The 19,824-nt window shown below is 39.0% G+C and overlaps 1 protein-coding gene across 7 annotated transcripts in view; it reads left to right on the top strand.

The window, feature by feature from the left end:
* Positions 1-19,824, top strand: part of raph1a (Ras association (RalGDS/AF-6) and pleckstrin homology domains 1a) — a 131,268-nt gene that overhangs the window by 51,423 nt on the left and 60,021 nt on the right. For all 7 annotated transcript variants that reach the window (XM_066688380.1, XM_066688381.1, XM_066688383.1 and 4 more), the window contains one exon: positions 16,418-16,537. In XM_066688380.1, coding sequence (XP_066544477.1) covers positions 16,418-16,537 — 120 coding nt within the window. The remainder of the gene's footprint in view (positions 1-16,417; positions 16,538-19,824) is intronic.

Raw genomic sequence — 19,824 nt, 5'->3', positions numbered from 1 at the left:
GTTCTTCAACGGCTCAGGATGTTTAAAATGAGCAAGACTGAATTGTCAAAAAATTTGCTACCTCTGTGATGCTTTATTTCCATAGAAAGTAGATTAGAACCCAGTTATTATAGTAATTATGTACTTGATAATTGTAATTGTAGTTCAACCATGACACAGACCCATAATTCTATTCAAAGTAATTCATGATGCGAGTAATTTGAAAGATGATTGCCTTTATTATTATACCCATTTATATTTTTGTGTTTATTACTTTACAGTAAAATGTGTAAATAATTAGCATTACTGCAACATATTTGGACCTGTAACTCCAAACAGCAACTCTGGAACTTTAATTATGACTACAAATGCTCCTCTAATTATAACTTTTTAAAAATACCTAAGATCAGGGGCTAGGTTAAATGAGTTATTGAATTGCAATACCAATGATAAATATAGCCATTGTGGTGCAGTCAATCTTCATGTTAATTTAATCCCAAGTCTGGTAAAACGCAGACCCTATATGGTTACTGTTATGACTTTTGTACAATGTACACAGTGTGATGTGGGCTCACGCCAGCAATAAGAGAAAATAAAGTTCTCTCAACCTTCTATGGTCTACCTAGTCTGTAAACCTTCTTTCAAAAAAGTGAAAATCAACAGTTACCCACTATATCACAGCTGGGAGAGTGTTGAGGCTATCTACTTTTTTCTGATTGCCAGCCCCATAATAATCCATCCTACATCCACAAGAGGACGGTTTTGGCCTCATTCCCAGCTTCTCTGTTTTAATTTATCTGTTGGAAGTTTCAGAATTTCTGCATGTACTGTGAAACTCGGAGCCCTGGGACTTGCGCTTTTAGGATAATCAATTGCATATAGTTCTTGCAAATCTGTTCTTTGGCAAACATTAGTTTTGATTCCTTTAGTGCATGTGTAGGTTTTTAAATGCACACAGGGTTTAAGAATTAAACTAGATGGCACAGAGGTACAGCAGTAATACAAAGGGGTGAAGTAAGCAAAGTATTGACGTGTTAAAGGATCACATGCCAAATCAGACCAATTCTGATATATGTATTTCCTCTGAGCTGTACATTATGTGGTATGATGGACATGCAAAGAAATACTATCAAGAACAGTTGCAGGAGACCTGGACCCCATTTTTTTTTTTTTTTTTTATTCACATTATGAACCCTCCAGATTAATATTGTACTTGTTGCATTTGTATATATTTAGAAAAGAAACCTAAAAGCTTTTGCAAGAGTTTTTTTTTTTTTTTTTTTTAAATCTTGGTTTCAGCATTGACCAACTTGAACTTCATATGTGACGGTCTTAAACTCATTGCTTTTACCTTAAATAAGTGGTATATCAACCTCTTATTTAACGCATTGTGTTTGTTTTATATCACAAGGGGATTAAATTATTTAGGAGACATCTAGCGATATGTCTTGCTTTACATTGCAAATTTAAATACACATGAAAAGCCAGAGTTTACCAAGCAAACTTTGGAAAATACTGTGACCCAGAAATGCTGCACAAAAACACAATCTCTGCTGTGTAGTAACTTTTTGCAGTCTTAAAACAATCTGTTTTCCAGTGAAAAAATGCAGGAATATGTCAAATCCTTGGAAACATTTGCATAAGCAGTGGGCAACCTTTTACAGGATTGGCACTTGCAAGCTTTACACGTTACAACATGTAAGTACAATATGTAGCAAACTTGTATTGTTTGCTCTGCATATTAGCATCAGTTTGTTCCCACTTCCAACAGGACAACCATAGCTTTCTTGTTCATGGTCCCATTTGTATGTGTTCTCTCAACTTTTTTCTCATTTTCACATACCACTGTTAAAGAATAAGGATTTTAACACACCATGGCTCTCCCTGCCATCTTCAGTCATTTCACATGAAAGGTTTTTTGCATACCTTCCTACTGCGCCCAAATAAGTGAAGAAACTCCATGGCTTTCTGGGAGGCTGTGGCAATAGAGTATATGACGTGACAGTGAAGTTGATCCCCATGAGAAGTACAAGTTAATCTCTCTGCTCTGAAAAGGACGATCAAGCTGTTTGTTTCTGGCACTTCCTCTGAGCAATTGACACTTGCTGTAATTCGGATCGGTCTGTATTAAGTGCTGCCAGTACCGAAAGACTGCTTGCTTTATTCCCATCAGCATCAAGCAGGTGGCGAGACAAAATAGGCCTTGATGGAAGGAAATGAAAAGTTGCATTAAAAACTGCCCAATCAAAAGCATAGTGCTAACCAATTGATGCAGTTGGGGCGAAACTGGGTGATAAATGATACTGCCTTAATGATGCCTCCGTGTCCCTTCAGCTGCATCCAGGAAGAACCAGAGACATCGCTTCTTCACTGGCGTTAAACTGTAGTTACTCCAGCTCAATCTGCTCGCTTGGCCAGCCATCATACTTGAAGCAGAGGGAAGGGAAACAATGACAAATTAATGCTGACAAAGCCCTAATTTAATATAGCTTACATTTGTCACCGATCCTCAAGCTTTATGTTGTCCAAATTAATCGACACGAGCCAGTCTAGATTTAACGAATGGCGATGGTGGGTCACTTGATTTTAGCATTAAGGAAAAGGGTGAAAACAGCTTTTCAGATTGCAGAGGAATCTAAACAAACCACCCTGGAAAAAAACTATTGGCAGAGCTGGCCTAGATAGGAGTGTCTTGGTTCTCACAGCTCACTTAGAGACGTCAATGAGTTTGAAGAGGACCATGACCACTGTGATTTCCAAGGCAATAATCTCTGAACACACTAGAAGCCGGGCCTGGTGACTTTTGCCATGCTGTGGGTCAGAGGGTTAGTGCAGATCCCCTCAGACTTCGCTTATGCCAGCGTAAGAGCAGCAGTCTAATGGAAATGTACCAGGATCTGACAGCGGCAACATTGTAGGAAGCTGATAAGGACAGTGTTTTGTAGAGCTTGAAGTGTTGCCAAGTGCACTTTAGTCCCATGAAAATGTTCTATTGCTTACTGATATGATTCATCTCTGAAGGGGGGGGGGAAACAAACATGGCGCCATTGCAAAGCTTGTAAACTGTAGTTACCAGTGCAGACGCTCCCTGATTTCCCAGTGTTAAGACACTAGAAGGCACTTAGAAACCAAAGTGTGTTAAAACTTGTTCGCTACAGGTTACCAGTTGCCAAAATGTAGTTTCTCTGCATGCCTGAGATTTACTTTGCTTGACCCAGCTTGTGTTTCAATGCAGAATAGAAGCAGTCATTCATTTTCTAGTTGTTTTCTATTGATTGTGATGCGAACGGCAAAGCCAGGCCGCGTCGTCTTCACCGAAGTAAATCTAGTTACTTTTACTTAAACTCTCATGTATAATATCTGTCTTGTATTATAGTAGATTGCTATTGACCCCACAATATGCTGAAGGGGATGAGATTTCCCAATGTGATTTTCGATGTTCAAATTAATATTCTGTATTAGTTTTTATCTAAACTAATTCTTAAGAGTTTTGTTTCTTCTTGTTTTACTTCTGAACTATTTTATTTTCACATTTCTACTTGTGTACCAAAATCAATACATTTGATAACGAAAGCTACCTAATGTAGTCTTTTTTTACCCCCCCAGCTCTTTTTCTTTCAGTTATGATGTAATGCATTACTTTAAGCCCCCCCCCACTTTTCTTTCTTCATCATGTGTAATGAAGTCTATGGGGATCGCTGGCTGCTGTTACATAAAGACCCTGTGAGGGGAAATTAAGAATTCAATACATCCACAACATTTCCTGTTCAGATCTATTTGAAAGCTGCTTGGACTGGTTCCCATAATGTGACTGCTGGTTTTCAACCCTCTCTCCATGATCATTAGAAAAGGAAATGGTGACTGATCGCTGTGTTTCAGCAGCAGTACATGGTGGAATAAATCTACCATGGGTACCGTATGTAAAGCTGAGGGAATCTTGGTAATATTTCCCATGTTTTCTTAAAGGTGTTTTGAGTGGAGTAGCCACCAGTTACCAACAGAGATGCAGGTTTTTGTTTAGTTGCTGATCGTATCTTACTGTACAATCCGTCACTGACTTTTTATAACGTATGTTAAAGATAGATCCTGGGTTGATTGTAGGGATGGGGGAAAAAATCAATAGTGTAGTATCGCAATATTATTTTTGACTATATTAAAATGGATCCTCAGTCTCCACAAATCGATTTGAACTGTTTGCAGTGGTTCAATTATGAAAAGAAGCAATAATTTGCAATATCAAATAGCAATGCACATAGAACTGCGAGGAACTTGAAAATCGCAACACATCGTATCGGCATATAAGTATCGTGATATTGTATCGTGAGGTACCTTGCAATTCCCATCCCTAGTTGATTGACAGAAACATCTGTTTGTGTATCATCACTGAAATTCTACTGTAACCAAAGACACTTTGTTCAACTGACCCGCTCTTGTTTCAAATGTCTGAGAGAGAAACCAAACACTCGGCTAACATTCACATTATTTTCTTGTCCCTATCTGACCATCAATGGCAGAGAACTGGTTTGTATGGAGAGCAGTGTGATAGACACATAGCCTTGAGGGGGGGGCAGGATTTAGTCTGAATTAGAAATTAGAGCAAAAGTGTGGCTGGCGAATAAAAGACCGAGCGAGACAACCTAGGATAATTTAAATACTGTATAGTTAGTTTTTTAATTGGAGGTTAAATGAAGTATTCTGTATTGGAGAGGAGCGACAGGGCAGAGACGTGAAATGACTGATGCTTTATTCAGAATCCCACCCCCGCCTCCATGACGAACCAACCACAGGCGTGCATCATCATTTCGTGCCAAATGCATGTGTCCGATTGACAGACACACGTTTGTCGCCAATAAGTTACAAACCCCAGAACAACCTTGAACTACAATACATTTTTCTTTTTGAGTGATGCAGAATGCAACAATGGATGTAAATTAAGCATATTTTATGAAGCTTTTGATCATTGCAAGGTGCTAGGAGTGAGTAGGTATTCACAATAACTACAAGCTGATTCCCCACCTAAATAATATTCACTTGATCGCATGCATTGACGGCCTTATTTGGCTTTGAAACTGTGATCTTAAACCAATTTGTATTTATATAGAAGTGTGTACATTTGTGTGTGTGCACTTTACCATGTCCTAACTGGCAAAGCATTGCGTCATCAATTTTAAGCTAAGTGCTGGTTCTGAGAGTAACAAACTGTTAACTTTTTCCTGTTTTCTCCTCCACCTCTTCTCTAAAGTTTCTCAGGCCCACACCCTAGCAACAAGCATCTCAAATCACTGGTTCAGTAATACCGCAATTGTAATTGCAACACAGCACCTAAACCAGTCTTTAATTTACTCTGCAGGCTGTTTGAATTGGTCTCTAGAAGGACTGTTTTGCTCGCTGTCCTCCAGAGCCGTTTTGGAATGAGCGCAGGCCAAGAACGGGGAAGGGGGTGGATATTTGACCTCACGGACAGGGTTAAAAGGTGAACTAGCCAGCTGGCTTTTATCATCCTTTAAATTCCTCTGTACAAACTGTTTTTCTTGGCCTTTAAAGCTTACAAGAGAAAAATAACTAAATAACTATAGAATTGAATAGCACACAATTTTAACCACTGAAAATACCACGTCCAGTTCCTAACTGCATGAAGGGATTTTTTTTTTTTGCGGGGGCAAATCCCTGGACAACGGATGGATTTTAGTAACCACAAAGATACATTTCTCACCAATAGTACTGAATTTACAAAAGACAAAGGGGCCTAGCAAAATAGACAAACAAGCATTATACCTGTATGACTGAAATGTGCCAGGAATATAAGCTTACTTCACTTTTAGTCCATTATGAATTCAAGATATCTTCACAGCTTAATTACAATGGAATTAAATATGTGCTAAAGTTTGGCTCCTTCATCTATTAGAAAGCAGAGTTCCCAAACTGATCTATTTATTTATTATTGTTATTCTTCTACTTATGTTTGTTATCTGCTTTAGCTACCTCAGATCAAAGGCACTTTATAACTGCAATGCAAGTATTGGTTAGATCTGAGACGCAAAAACGAAACGACTATAAATAGGAATTCGGGATGAAGAAATCCTGCATCGCAATTAGACTAAAGCCGTCTGGTGTGTTCATTAGGAACCTGTTTTTGTGGAACAGTTATGAATTAATTCAGAGCTCTCCTTTTCAGATGAGGTAAGGGCGAGCGTTGTTGGGCTCTTTCACGGGCCTGGGCAGCATCACTTGATGATGATCCACCAGTGAAGACCATTTTTTCTGCCCCAGTTTCCCCTTTCATCTCCTGCTCTTGGCTGTGTCTCATTATTACATAACCTGCCTTACAAAGAACTAGCTGACTTCACTGCAGCAGCTCCGATGTGTTTTGGAATGGATTCACATAATTACCCAGCGCTGGGCCCGTCACAAACACAAAAGCCCTCATTTTAACTTTCATCTGAAGGGAGGGGAGGGATGCACAAAGTTGCACATAGTTCGTAGTGTAGAAGTCATAGTAAGTGTGTAGACCTGCACTGTAAAATTATCTATCTGGAGGTATAGTAGATAGGTGTCTGAGCTTGTGAATCTAAAACGGGAGAAAATCCACATTCAGTAATTTGAGAATTGTTTGGTTTTGTCCTCCCAACTGCCCTTAGCTCGCTTATTTGGTTTGTGTCCCAGTTAGAGAGATTGTTATATCTTCAAGTTGTTCTACAGCTGATATTAAAGGTAGAGTTTATTGACGGAATAGAAACTACAATAATGTTTAAAGATTGAGCGAGAGGTGTTACATTTGTCCAAGTAATCCAGTCGCTTGATGACTGAAATAAAGCTGAACCCCTGCCCCCCCAATCCCCTTATACTGCATCAGTATCCAGTGGTATGTGGGTAGGTCTTGTGTGAGTCTGAACATGTGGTTCTGTGTTTCATAAGTTGCACAAAGGTTTCAGCAATGGCATTAATTAAAACCAAAACCAAAATGAACAACAACAACAAAAAAACTTTAAATTGCAAAGCTGCAAAACTGAAAACAGTCTAGCCGTTGTAATTAAGCCTACTGGGCCACTTTTGGGCAGATTTATACATATATGAATCTTCAGTATACTATTATGAATATTAATCATAGTAGTTTAATGCCCCATCCTCTGTCCGGTATTACAGTAAGCTCTGTCTATCCGGTGCTTGGTGAGGATGTGCCGAGGATACCATGCACTTTTATTCTTTTGAGGGGTTTAGAAGGATATCTGGCCGGAAATCATTTTTCTCCGTGACTGAGCTGCGTCCTCCTCTTGAGCCGTTTCTGGCTTGGCTCATCCTCGAGTGTGGAGAGAGATTTCTGTGGTGGGCCTGTCTTGGGCTGTTTTCCAGGAGGATACTGCACCATAGGGCACCATCTGAGGGAAGTGTGAGGTGAGTTTGCAATTTTTTTTTCCCCCTCTAGACTAGAGCGATAGCAGGCCAGGAGCCAGAGAGCTGACTGTGTAGTTATTTTTTTTTTAAATTTTCCCATCCGTCTCTGTCCCCAGGCATCAGGAGGGAAGTGTGTAGCCTCTATAAGTGATGCCTCTGTTTGTGTGACACCAGGGGGTGCTCTGCTCTCTTCAGTGTTTTTCTTGCATGGTTTGTAGGGCAACTGCAGGGAGCCTTTTTCCCTAGCCTGTTCAGCAGCTACAAAGCCATACATTAACCACTCAAAACAATATATTGACCCCCTCCCTTCCTCTACAATCTTGAGCTACTGGTGCCTTATGATATAAACATCCTGGGGGAGCAAGGCATTAGTATATCCATCATATTTCATTATAACATCGCTGGTGCCATTTTGTTATTTTTTATTTTTATTTTTTTATTGTTGTGAACTTTATTTGTGACTGTAGCAGCATATTGCTGACATGGCGATGTGTTAATACTTTTGTAAATACTTTATATGCAATGGAAAGTAGACTGATCGAGCCTATAGTTCTTCAGATCTTTTTTGTCTCCTCACTTGATGGAAGAAGACATTTCCATTTATCTGGCATTTAATTTTGAAACACTGAAAATGTTTACAGGAACGTTCTCCATTCCTTCTCCAGCCTTCTTTTATTATATATACTGATATACTGTATATAATTGAATTGAAAGACTCCATGTGTTTTGAAATGTAACAAACTGTCAGATGTCTGTGTGAATTGCCCTACTTTGCTTGATGTCATTTTATTAATTCATTTATATTGCAGCCATCTGTGGCTAAGAATTGGGTCAGTCATGAAAAAAGCATAACGACTCTTACATGTAGAAGATGCTGCAGTTTCAGGATCAGGGAAGATGGTTCTGCTGTAGGAATTGTAATTAACATAAACTCTGCAGCTGACAGTCACGTCAATAGGGCCACGTCAGCACCTAATGTAGGTTACATGACAAGAATATAACAAGAAACAGAATTCCACAGACTGTATAGACTTTGGCTTGGCAGCAGAAACTAGACAGTCAGGACAGAGTGCACAAACTCTTCATCATCCAAACATATGAATGAGAAATGGACTTCCATTTATGTAAGGACTAGGGAATGTATATGTTCCTTACTCGTGAACAGCCTCCAACAAATGACTCTGTGTAAAGCTGATTAAAAACATACCATTCTGAGATGAGATTTTTCACTTGCATGTCTTAAACCCTCTAGTAAATCCTTCCTTCTCCTTCAGTTTGTGAAACACTGAAGCTTAGCTGGAGAAACACCTGCACTTGCAGGGCCCAGAGATTGAATACAGCCACGTGGTTGTCTTTGTGTAGAATCTGCCAGGGCATTGACAGAGATTTTCCCAGTCACAACATTGGCTGAGCCTTCGAAATGTTCTTTTCCAAGTTGATCCGGGAGAGCTGCCACCCAGCGTTGGTGTGACAAGACAGAAGCTCAACTGAACCTCAAGATGATTTGTCTATTGACCGATAACAGATGAGCACGTCTCTCTGGCTTTTGAATCAGTGTCATATTATATGTTGTCTTCTAGTTCTAGTCTGAACTCCAGTTGAAAAGTCTGTCTAATAGAGGTGCATTGTTTTGATAGTCTCCTTGGAGGATGTACTTCAAGACAGGTCTCTCAAATAAGTTGTCATTCACATGAACTGCAGTCACATACTGCTAGAGAGAGAGTGAGGCAAAGGAAGAGAGGACACATTTTCAGTCTGTAACAACAAAGAGTCAAACTGCCTCATAAACCGTGCAGTTCTGTCATCTCTAGGAGAAAACATTAGGCCTCAGCTGGCTTTGGAAGCACAATCTCCCGCCAATCCAGTGTCCTTGTGACATTGCAGAGAAATTTCCTGTCTATTGATTTATACAACTGTGAGTAATACTCATTCCTGACTCTTTGGGTCATTATATATTATATATTTACAATATACTTGCTACATTGTTGTACGGTTTCACCTGTTTTTAAATCATTCTAGTTCAAATGTCTTTCAGATAGCTAGTCCTGACAAGAGCTTTAACCTTTTCTTAGAGTAGTATAGTTATTTGCTGATTAAAAGCAAGAATCATGTGCTGAAAACTTAAATTTCAGACCTAATTTTCTGAATATGGTCCTCTGTTGCAAATCTGTTAAGGTTTTGCTCATTATTTTACTAAACATACTTGGTATTGTTTAATAGTATTTTACTTCCTCTTAGGATTACTGTGGAATTGAATGTCTAATTATGTCGCAGGAACTCGACACAATCCTCAGCATGATTGATATATCCCTGTTGCATTTGTTTACAAAATGGTATAGTATTGAAGCACTGTAATTTAATAAAAGGGGCTAACTGGGACATGGAGATAAACAAATGCCACTTAAAGAAATTAAATGTGCTGGGGTGATTTTTGTTACTGCAAATGTACCATTAATGTCACCTTTGAAACAAAACTATGAAGTGCTTCCAAAGGAGCTGGGAGTAAATTGCTTTTGGGATTGTTATTGGCCCTGCAGGTAGAGTAGAAATAGATTAAATGAGATTAGCAATGACTTTCTTCCGCATTGTAATTTGGAAAGCAGTAAACGGCATACCGCATTTCATTTGGAAATGTATAAGACTCGCTTTTCATCATCTTCTCCCCACTCTCGTTACCAAATCTGAAGGAATATTTCAAGGGCACCACATTATGCAGAAATGTGCGTCTGACATTTAATTGTGCAAGAGCTGTCTGCCCGTCTAGTTGTTGATGAGCTTTATATTATTATTATTTTTTATTTCTTGGCAGACACCCTTATCCAGGGTGACTTACAACATAAGTGAAAACAAAGTGCAAAAATACAGAGAAGTACAAGGCATCAATCATTACAAATTAAATTTGGCTAAAACAGCAATTCAAAATACATTTTACAAATTCCAATTTACACAAGTACAGTAAGAGACTTCCTACATCCTGCACGGTGAAAGCTAAATGCTGTCAAGATGTAGGGTTACAGACGAGGGCTACCATCAAGAACGCGAGAAGCATAGGGCTTTATAGAGCTCGTGGAGGAGATTCATATTGAAACACAGTGAGGGTCTGCCCCTCTTTGAAACACCTAGTCATTATTTTTTCCTTGCTAAGAAAAATAAAATGGCAATTGCCGCCTGTGTCCTACAAGTTTGCCAACACTAATGCTGTATCTCCAGTAACTCACAAGCCTGTGCCCGTCTCCAGCTACGTTGGTTTGCTTCGATCAGAACAAAGAGCTTTGACCGAAGTGACCTACGGTTTAAATTTAATTATCTTGGGGAGGAATTCCATTTTTGATCATCCTGTAAAATAACTTGGTATCAAATGGCGGTGTGGCTTTCCACCTGGTGCTACCTCTCATTCTGAGACTGTGCTGTAGAGGTGCCCATCCTTTGTCAAATCTTTGCAGAATTGAGACCTCCTGCTGGGAGATTCGTTTTGAGTTCAACCAAGTGATGCCAAGGCAAGTGTGGGCCCATCATGTGTGCCACGTAGTGCTGCCCAGTCTGAGGGGAAAATGCTGGCTGATCTTTCACAGGGTGTTCGTTTAGATAAGGACTCGTTCTTAATGTTAACTTGGTTACTGTAGAGTGAACAGAAAATGGTCCAGGCGGCTGGTTGGTGCAGGAGTCGTCTCCATTTCTCTCAGTCATGGGGTGTCAGTCTGAGAGCTGCTATTGCGATATGTGCTGCAGAGACTCCGTTAGACTGCAGAGCAGCAGAATTGTCTTGGGTTAAGCAGATGCAGAGATCAAAGCCTGAATAAGGAGACCTGCTAAAAAGACGCCATACTGTACTTGGCTGTCCTGAGGCCCCTGTCTGGCAGACTGCTTAAATTTCAGCAGCTGACCTGCAAGAAGCTCACACAGACTGGTACAGCAGCTTTGCAGGGAGCTTAGACCATAAGAGTGGCTCAAGAACAAGTTATTTGGAGTATATTGTGTAGGATTAACAGATTAGTTTGTGTGTGTATTTTACATGTGCATTATATTACAGAAAGTTTGATGTTGAATGCATTCCTCTCTAAAAAATGTTGCCTTCATGTCTTAAGATGTAAAAGCATCAGAAGCCTAATGTGTAATGTATGGACCCAGTCGAGTTAGGAAGGGTGAGCGTTTCTGTTCCATCAATTAATTATTAAAGGACAAGTTTTATACCAGGTTCTTCCTTGGCTTTTTACCTCATTCCCTGTGCTGTTGTGTTGTGCATGATCATCAGGTGTGACTGGGTAGATTTGCCGTTGTGACAATCTTTTCTGCTAAAAACAGGGGTATGAATAAGAAACTGGGAGGAACAGTGAAGGCGCTCTGGGCATTAGACATTTTGTTTCTTGCCATTCTCTTGGAGAAGCTGTCCTTGTAGGCCATTCACATTTAAGCTCCCACCCTGAGCAATTAATCCTGCTGGTGCCCAGGTTAAAATCCATATTTAACCACTTATTGAATCCAACTTTGCATTCTCTCTACTGTCCCACCCAGCAGCAGTGTGCTTCCCCTGCAGGTTTCTTTGCCATCTGCTCTTGACTAGACTCTTCTGAAGGGAGTATTGTGGAACGGTCTCATTACAAAACAGAATCGCAGCCGCTGCAACAAATAGCGGATAGGAGCCAGCAGATCACATGATACACGCAAAACCCCGTCATTTGTTTTACGAAAATGGACATACTCATTCATACTCGAATGAACTTTTTGCTTTTTACATCTATGTACATTTCTTCATTTTATTTTTGGTTTTACCTGCATTACGGAGTGAAAAAACTAAACTAAAACCCAATGTGTTCAGTGCTATGGAGAGGTTATAATTTTCTTCACAAGAGGGCGCTGATCCATTGCCAAATACGAGAGCAGACCGCCAGCCACTTATAATGCAAGGCTTAGCCATGTTTAACCTCCTTATGTGGATCTGAAAGAAATTTGGAGCGATTTTAATCTCATTGCTGGAACAACGGAGAGTCGTAATAGATCGAATAAATAATAGTTTCTGTTGGGTGGTGATTACTAAAGCAGACACCGCATAAAAGAGAAGATGCTTTTGGTGGCTCCTCATTGTCTTAATGTAAACCTCATGGACAATGCATACAGAAGAGTGCCAGCAATGCATTGATCAGTTTGAGACATTTAATTGTTTCTCAATATGTGTTGAATGCTATTCTCCAAAACCACCGTTATAATAGTGCATGTTGCAATAAATCTATGAATGTCATGTCCCCTGGATTCCTGCATCCCCTGGCAGTAATATTACTATTGTGAACAATTAAAATCATATTTAAAATCATTATCTTCATTTACTTTGACTAGACGGTTTGTGCAATGAGAAATCTTCACTTCAAAATTTGAATTAACATCACAATGTTGCTTTATTTTCAATTGACAGAACATGCATGATTTATATTTTAATTATCGTGATACACATTAACATAAAAATAAAGATTGCCGTGAAGCAAATCTGTATTAGCATAAGTTTGCACTGTTGTGCAATAAGTATAAGCAGTATTCCTGTAATTTCTTGATCATAACCTAAGCTGCTTAAGTTAAAACGCAAGACCATCTTCCCTTTAATTTAAAATACAAATGCCCAATATAATGGGGGGATGTTGTCCATCACTGGGGCTTACAGTGAAATATCCCCCGTCACAGCTTTTACATGTTAAGTTACAACAGCTGCAGATTGCTTTTGTTCTGGAGGTAGCAATTCCACAGGGGTTCAGGAGTTCATAAGCGACCTCCATCATTCGATTCGTGGGCCTAGTTTGCTTCAACTTGCGATATAGCACTTGTACGTGTTTGAGTCTACTTGAAAAGATTTAGATTGCTCCCCAGTTGCAGGTGAGTTCAGGCAATTCTGAACTTGTGCTTGTTTCTCTGGGGGATCTGAAGACTGAAGGGATACTGGTAACTAAACCTTTTAAATCCAATTCCAAAGCATACTGTAACGCATCTTTTGTCTTTGTTATACAACAGTATTGTGCTGCCGAAACGCTTATATGTAGTTGTATCAGGGTTCATAGTGTATGAGATTACATTTGATATCATCTTTCTCGTAGCTTGGTAGACCATTGAAACCACAAGTAATTTTGTCCTGACTGTAGCTACTTCACCAGTTTTTTTTACTCATGAATTTGTTAGGTGGTCTTGTTTGTTTTTTACCTGAAATGTAAAGGTATCTTCACTTAATTTTATTAATTGCTTTTTGTAACTTTTTTTTTAAATGCAGATATCTGTGACTCTGACATTATAAGATCCTGCAGACTGTTATACTGGGTGTCTGACATGCAATTCTGCTGACTGTTTGAAAATGCACCAAGGCCGCCTGAGGCAACCTGAAAATGCTGATTCATAATTGAATTACTTCCAGTCACCAATGTCTCACTGACCACAGATAAATGAGGTGGGGAGCTGAAACCTTAATTTCTAATTAGTACTTCTCATTAATCCTAATGCATCTTTAATTCCGCAACAGACTTTTTTTTCTGCAAAGAGTAGAGAATACCACAGAAATGAGTGACAAATTATCTTCATCCTTCGTTTGTGTAGTTTTTCTGTTTGTTTAGTTCTGGTTTACATACTATTCCCTGTGTCAAACTGCTGTTACATGAATCGAGTTTGAATTCAAGAGTTCATTTACCGGTTGCAAGTACGGGTGTAGCTGTGTAACTAATGTCACAGGACTAGCATTAGTCATTTTTGTTTCCTCCACACAACATATCTGTTCGGTTTTGTGTTTCTCTGGAAATGAGATTGGATGACTCTGCTGGACAGAGCCAGTTCACCACTGGATTTATACAAATGGATATGATGTAATGTATACCATGTGTGCATCAAGATGCAAATATGCTGAGTTTCTGCAATTGCTATGTGCAGAAAGAAAGGCTATGTAGGTTAATATATTTTGTGGTTTATATACCAACCAGCAATCAAATATTCTCCATGATCTCTCCTAATGTTTCAAAAAGCAAGCCTGAAAATATTTTCTTGGCATGCTTTCTCATTACTCCTGGCTTCATTAAAACAAATTCACTCCAGCCACAGTGGTAGCTGGAAACAAGACATTAATAACAAACTTGGCTGTCAGCCTGCAGCGGTTTAATCTGTTAATTCAACAGAACTTTTTTCTCTTTACGGTGGCACAGTGAAGTGTGGACAGGACACGCCCACCTTTGAGACATGCAGAGGGAATCAAGACTATCAACTTCCAAAGCTTTGAGCCTGCCATCATATTTCAAAGTTTTTTTTGTTTTTTTTTCCCTTTCTTGAACCTACGATACACAGTATGTAACGTGTATTTGGCCATCTGAAACCTCCGTATGATATTTCACTTCCAGTCTTGACAGATATCAGTAATGATTGACTGCTTATGGTTCTTCAATTGCCATGCCTTTCTATTTGTGCTTGCAAATTTCCTTTTCACGAAGGACATGACTGGAATAAAATGAAATTGGAGAAACCCATCAAACATTTTAGATTGTACCCTAACCTTTTTTAAGAATGTCCTCTATAATCCATTCTATTAAGATGATGAAATATTTCTTACTGGACATGCATCCATACTGTAAACAAAACAGTAGAAAGATTGTGTCTGGGGTTTTCTTTTAAATTGTTTGCTTAGTCTAAACGACCAATTGGAAACATCCGTTAGAACAAAATGTGAATGTAGAAGCTGCTGTTAGAAACTCTGGCAATAGTCAATGAGTCACAAAAGCTCTTTGCCTAGTGTTTGCAATAACAGGGAGGACATATGATGTAGTAATAGTACACAACAGCATTTACCAACTTCCAGAGACCAGAGGGTGTACGGTACATTCAGCAGTGTCACTGACAATAGGATAGTAGTGTAACCTGAGTGGTGCAGTACAGGGAGGTAAAGTAACTCCCTCAGGGCAACACACACTGAGTCAGTGGCAGATCCAGGGATCGAGCAAGGAAAAATGCGTAGTACCGTGGTCTTCTACTTAACCGCTGGACCTCCTAGCAGAAGCAGTAACATTTTCCATCTGGTTTCATTCAACGTACCCGATGTAATGCAGGGGAACTGGAGATAAGTAGTGGGTTCACCTTATGTCTTGATTCATTAGGAAGGAAAATTCTTCTCAAGCCCTGATGATCAGTCAAAATAATCTGGGAGGCTGTATTATCCCAGCTGGGCATGATATCTCTCCGTTAAACAATTACTTTTGTGGGGAACCCAAGGAGCTGATCTGAATGATTCAACGCATGTCATTTTTTTCTGAATTTAATCGGAGCTGCTACCACTATCTGTTACAGTTTTACGCAGTCCCAATTGTAACCTTCAGTAAGAATAATTCCACGTGTGTGTAGAGGTCATACAATCGTCGACTCTTAATCTCATCCCTGCTACAGAGGGATTGTTTTTCTTTAATTTTAGCAGTAATGGAAAACCAGCCTTTGACTGACCTAATTCAGTTGCATGTCACCCAAGGGAATCGAGTGTCCCCGTCTTTGTTTTTAATTACTGAAGTTTGAGGTAGAGGTTCTGCCACCTGTGACAAAGTGTCCCCAGTCATTTTCTGACGGAGTGACTGTGAGCAATAATTAGCAGATGTGATGCGATGGAGGGGAACTTAAGTATCATTCTGGGTAGCTTTGTGCGGCTTCATTTGCATTCCTTAATAGCTTAAAGTTTTCTATGCACTGGGGGAAATTGAATTTAAAAAACAAAAGTGGCTGCCTCATTTCTCCACAAGCCTCCAAACCACCAGGTAGACTGCTTCAAAATCCCCCAGCTTTCACGTTTCGTTAGACTTCACTCTTAGACTTAGACTTGAACCAAATTACATAGAATTTACACACAAAAAAAAAGTTGATCACTTAATCACAGACAGTACACCAAAGCAGACCGGATGTATCCTCTCCAAAAAATAAACCTGGTAGAAGAGAAGGACTTTGTTTAATCGGGTTTAATTGAGGATGGGAGAGGTAAAAGGTAGGCCGGAAGCAAGTGTTGCTCATTCAGGCGGTTGACCCAGGTGATAACGGTTGCCTCGTCATGTTGTAGATGGAGCAGCTGTCCGACGAGGAGCTGGATCATGCTGCGGAGGAGGACAGTGACAAGGAAGACCAAGACTTGGACAAGATGTTTGGAGCTTGGTTGGGGGAGCTTGACAAACTGACACAGGTAAGATGCTATGCCAATTTTCATAAGCTATCTGGACCGTTCAAAGTTTTTTTTTTTGTATCGGTGCCACCTTTTCACTACTTATACTTTTCACTACACCTTTTCACTACTCCAGAACAAATTCCACTTCACTTTAGTGGATTATTAATGGAGTGGAAAACATTTTGTTTTATCATGCTCAATTTGAATCTTTAAACTGTTATAGTAACTTCCACAAAACGAGGGGCGACATTTGCTCTAGAGCCAAATGCTGTTAGAAGCCTCCCTATCAGCCTTCAAATTCATACAAAATTAAGTCTGCTTGTTTGCCTTTTAGAGTGTCACTGTAATAAATTAAATAGAGCAGCTGTGTTTCTCTTCCAAGACACGCTGGCAAAGTAATGAAAAACCACAATCTCTACACTGTAAATTAAATGCAAGTGTCTGGAGAATTACTGAACACAACCTGGAATCTGACGGTATATTATGAGAGAATGGAACGTATACACCAAGGTGAATGGTTGAGGAAAAACTGGATACAAAAATATGTAAATGAATCCTATACAGTGTGTTATAGACTCAAAGAGTGAATATTAATTAAATGAGCTGTTTGAAGGACACCAGCAGCAGTAATTTTACACTTCTGTCAGGCTCTCCGGCAGCATGTTGGCAGTATAGATATTGTCTCAAACTCAGCTGGTTTACTCTATCAATTATGATCGCTGCAGTCACTGAAAACATCACATCGAGAGATACTCCCACACTTTATTACACACAATGCTCATTCCAGGATTCATATTGTCCATATTGATTACATACTGTGAGCATTCCAAGAACAAACTATTATTGCACATTTCTTGTTTATTTGTATGGTTTAATCTGTGTAGTTTGTAATGTATTTAGCTATCTATTTATCTATCCTTTACCCTAATCCATTAAAAGGACACACTTTTCACTTCAATAAGGTGATACAAAGAAATGCACCTGTTATAGTAATTAACTAGTGAGTATTTCTCCATAACATAGTTCAAGTGAAAATAAAGACTTGTTAAGAACAAATTTCAAGTAGTTGATTTCATTTTTCCTTTTATGAGTTTTATTAGCTGGCATATAAGAGACAGGTAGTGTTTTGGGAAGTACAAAGCCTAGCTACAATAGATGTTGAGAACAATTTCAGTGTTTTTTGTATTGCCTATAGCTTTCTTTTACTTTCTCTTCAGCATCAATCATGGTCTGATTGCAAAAGGGAAAAAAAAAGAACACAATATTGCATAGTATGACTGAGTGTACTTAAAATTAAAAAGCTATTTATAAGGCTGCTGTTTCATGCATTTGAGGCTCAGACCCTTTTAAACTCGGTCTCTGCATCATCATCGTCATCAGCCTATATCAATCCACTGCTTGATGAAGGCCTCCGAGATGTTTCACTTCGATGTATAGCTTCTCTTTTTCATGTCACACTTACAAACTATTTTATCTTCCCATCTTTTAAATGGTCGTCTTCTGTGTCTTTTTTTCGTCTCTGGGGACCCATTCTATCATATCATGATATCATTCTTGAGAATCACAGGATCATTATTTTTTGCCAGGGGTTTCAATAAAGAGAGCCAGAATTGGTACATTGCAAAGTAGCAGTCTGACAATTAGACTCCAGATGGAGGAGAGGTGAGCTGGAAGAGACTCCCATCGGGCATTTGGCCGCCGAAACAATAGGACTCCGCAATTAAACGGAAAAGCTGTACTCTATCTGATTGGCATCCATCGCACACATCACTAGGTGTCCTTGCTCAGAGCAGGCAGAAGCTCTGTGGTTCAAACCAGGGCAAAATATAGGAAGTAAAACGCTTCGCATCACAAATGGACTGTTTCAAATGCCTCACCAATTGTGTGCCATTTATTGCCCAGAGAGAAGTTATGTCTGCCATTGTGTGCCGTGGCAATTAAATATATCGGGAAGAAGATGTGTGGAATTGTAATTCAATAATTAATTTGCCTCCACTTTCAACTGTTATAATAAGAAATTTTAATACACATTCTCAATGCTATTAGTTATGTAAGGCTTTCTTAAATGTGTGTGGTCTTTGAATATCTCACCCATAGTCTACTTATAATAACAATATAAATAGAATATAATTAATATGAATTTTAAAAATAAAGAAATGGTTTCTCCCCTATTCAAATTGAGATTAATGGAAAAAAAGTCCTTAAAATGAATCTGCCCCATATGTTAGGGTGACTTCATAATTAGATTCTACAGATTGACAAATTTGCCTTTATTACTGGGACTCCAGTCTGCTGTTGGAGTGCAATAATTAATCAGACCTATCTGTGTTAAATGTTCTCTTGTCTAGTCACCGTATACAAATGTGTGTGAGGGGTTTCTGTGAACTTCTAATGGTGTCCCTGAAAACAAATCTTTTTGCCACTTTCTAATTATGTAAAGCCTTCATTATCAATCTTCTGCAAAATGTTATCAGCATCTCACATTTGATTTATCTTTAATGTGATTGTGGAGTGGCTGAATCAACCTTTTACAGTCTCATTTATCTACCACTAACAGGTCTAAAATATCCCGCATTGTTTCACTGTCAGCTTTATTCATTTTTCCCACTACAATTTTTATTTGATCATTTGCCTTGACAGGTGTATGAGTTTTTGTGTAACTGTATACTCAAAAAGGAAATATTGTTCTGCTCTGACCCATCAATGTGTTTTATTTGGACATTTGTAGAGCTGATCTATTGAAACACTGACACCAATTCGAAGGTGCTCAAAGGCAGGTTTGATCAGTTTTTATATTTTGGTCTCGCACCATTATCCAAGATGACTCACCAGTGAATAAACATTTACATAGCGTGGAGTGGATTAGGAAAATAAATGGGTCTGGGGTGGCCTTATAGGCACACTGTTCTAGATCAGGGATCAGCAATTCAAGAAATTAAGACCACTGTGACCTGTGGTTCTTGTTCCACCCCAGATCCTAATTATTTAATTGAACTTATCATGTTCGTAAGAAGTAAAATCACCTGTCGTTTATAGATATTAATCAGTTTATAATTGAAAATTAAATCAATAAGACCTGCAGGAATGGACTTAAGCTACCCATTCCTCAACTACAGTCTAAAATTAGATGGGTCAGAGATGGGTAGATAGTGATTAGTCCAATGTCAGGGGGTGGCATGCCATTTATAAGGCTGAGGTACACTGAGGTGTTGATTTCTTCACATTATTCCCTAGATAAGGGTGTCCGCTAATAAAATTATATATTTTTTTTTGTCATTTAAAAAGGTAACCATTATCTTTTCAGA

Source organism: Amia ocellicauda, chromosome 16 (assembly GCF_036373705.1).
Source record: "Amia ocellicauda isolate fAmiCal2 chromosome 16, fAmiCal2.hap1, whole genome shotgun sequence".
Taxonomy (NCBI): domain Eukaryota; kingdom Metazoa; phylum Chordata; class Actinopteri; order Amiiformes; family Amiidae; genus Amia; species Amia ocellicauda.
The sequence above is the reverse complement of the archived record's forward strand: the minus strand, read 5'-3'. Positions and strand labels throughout refer to the sequence as shown.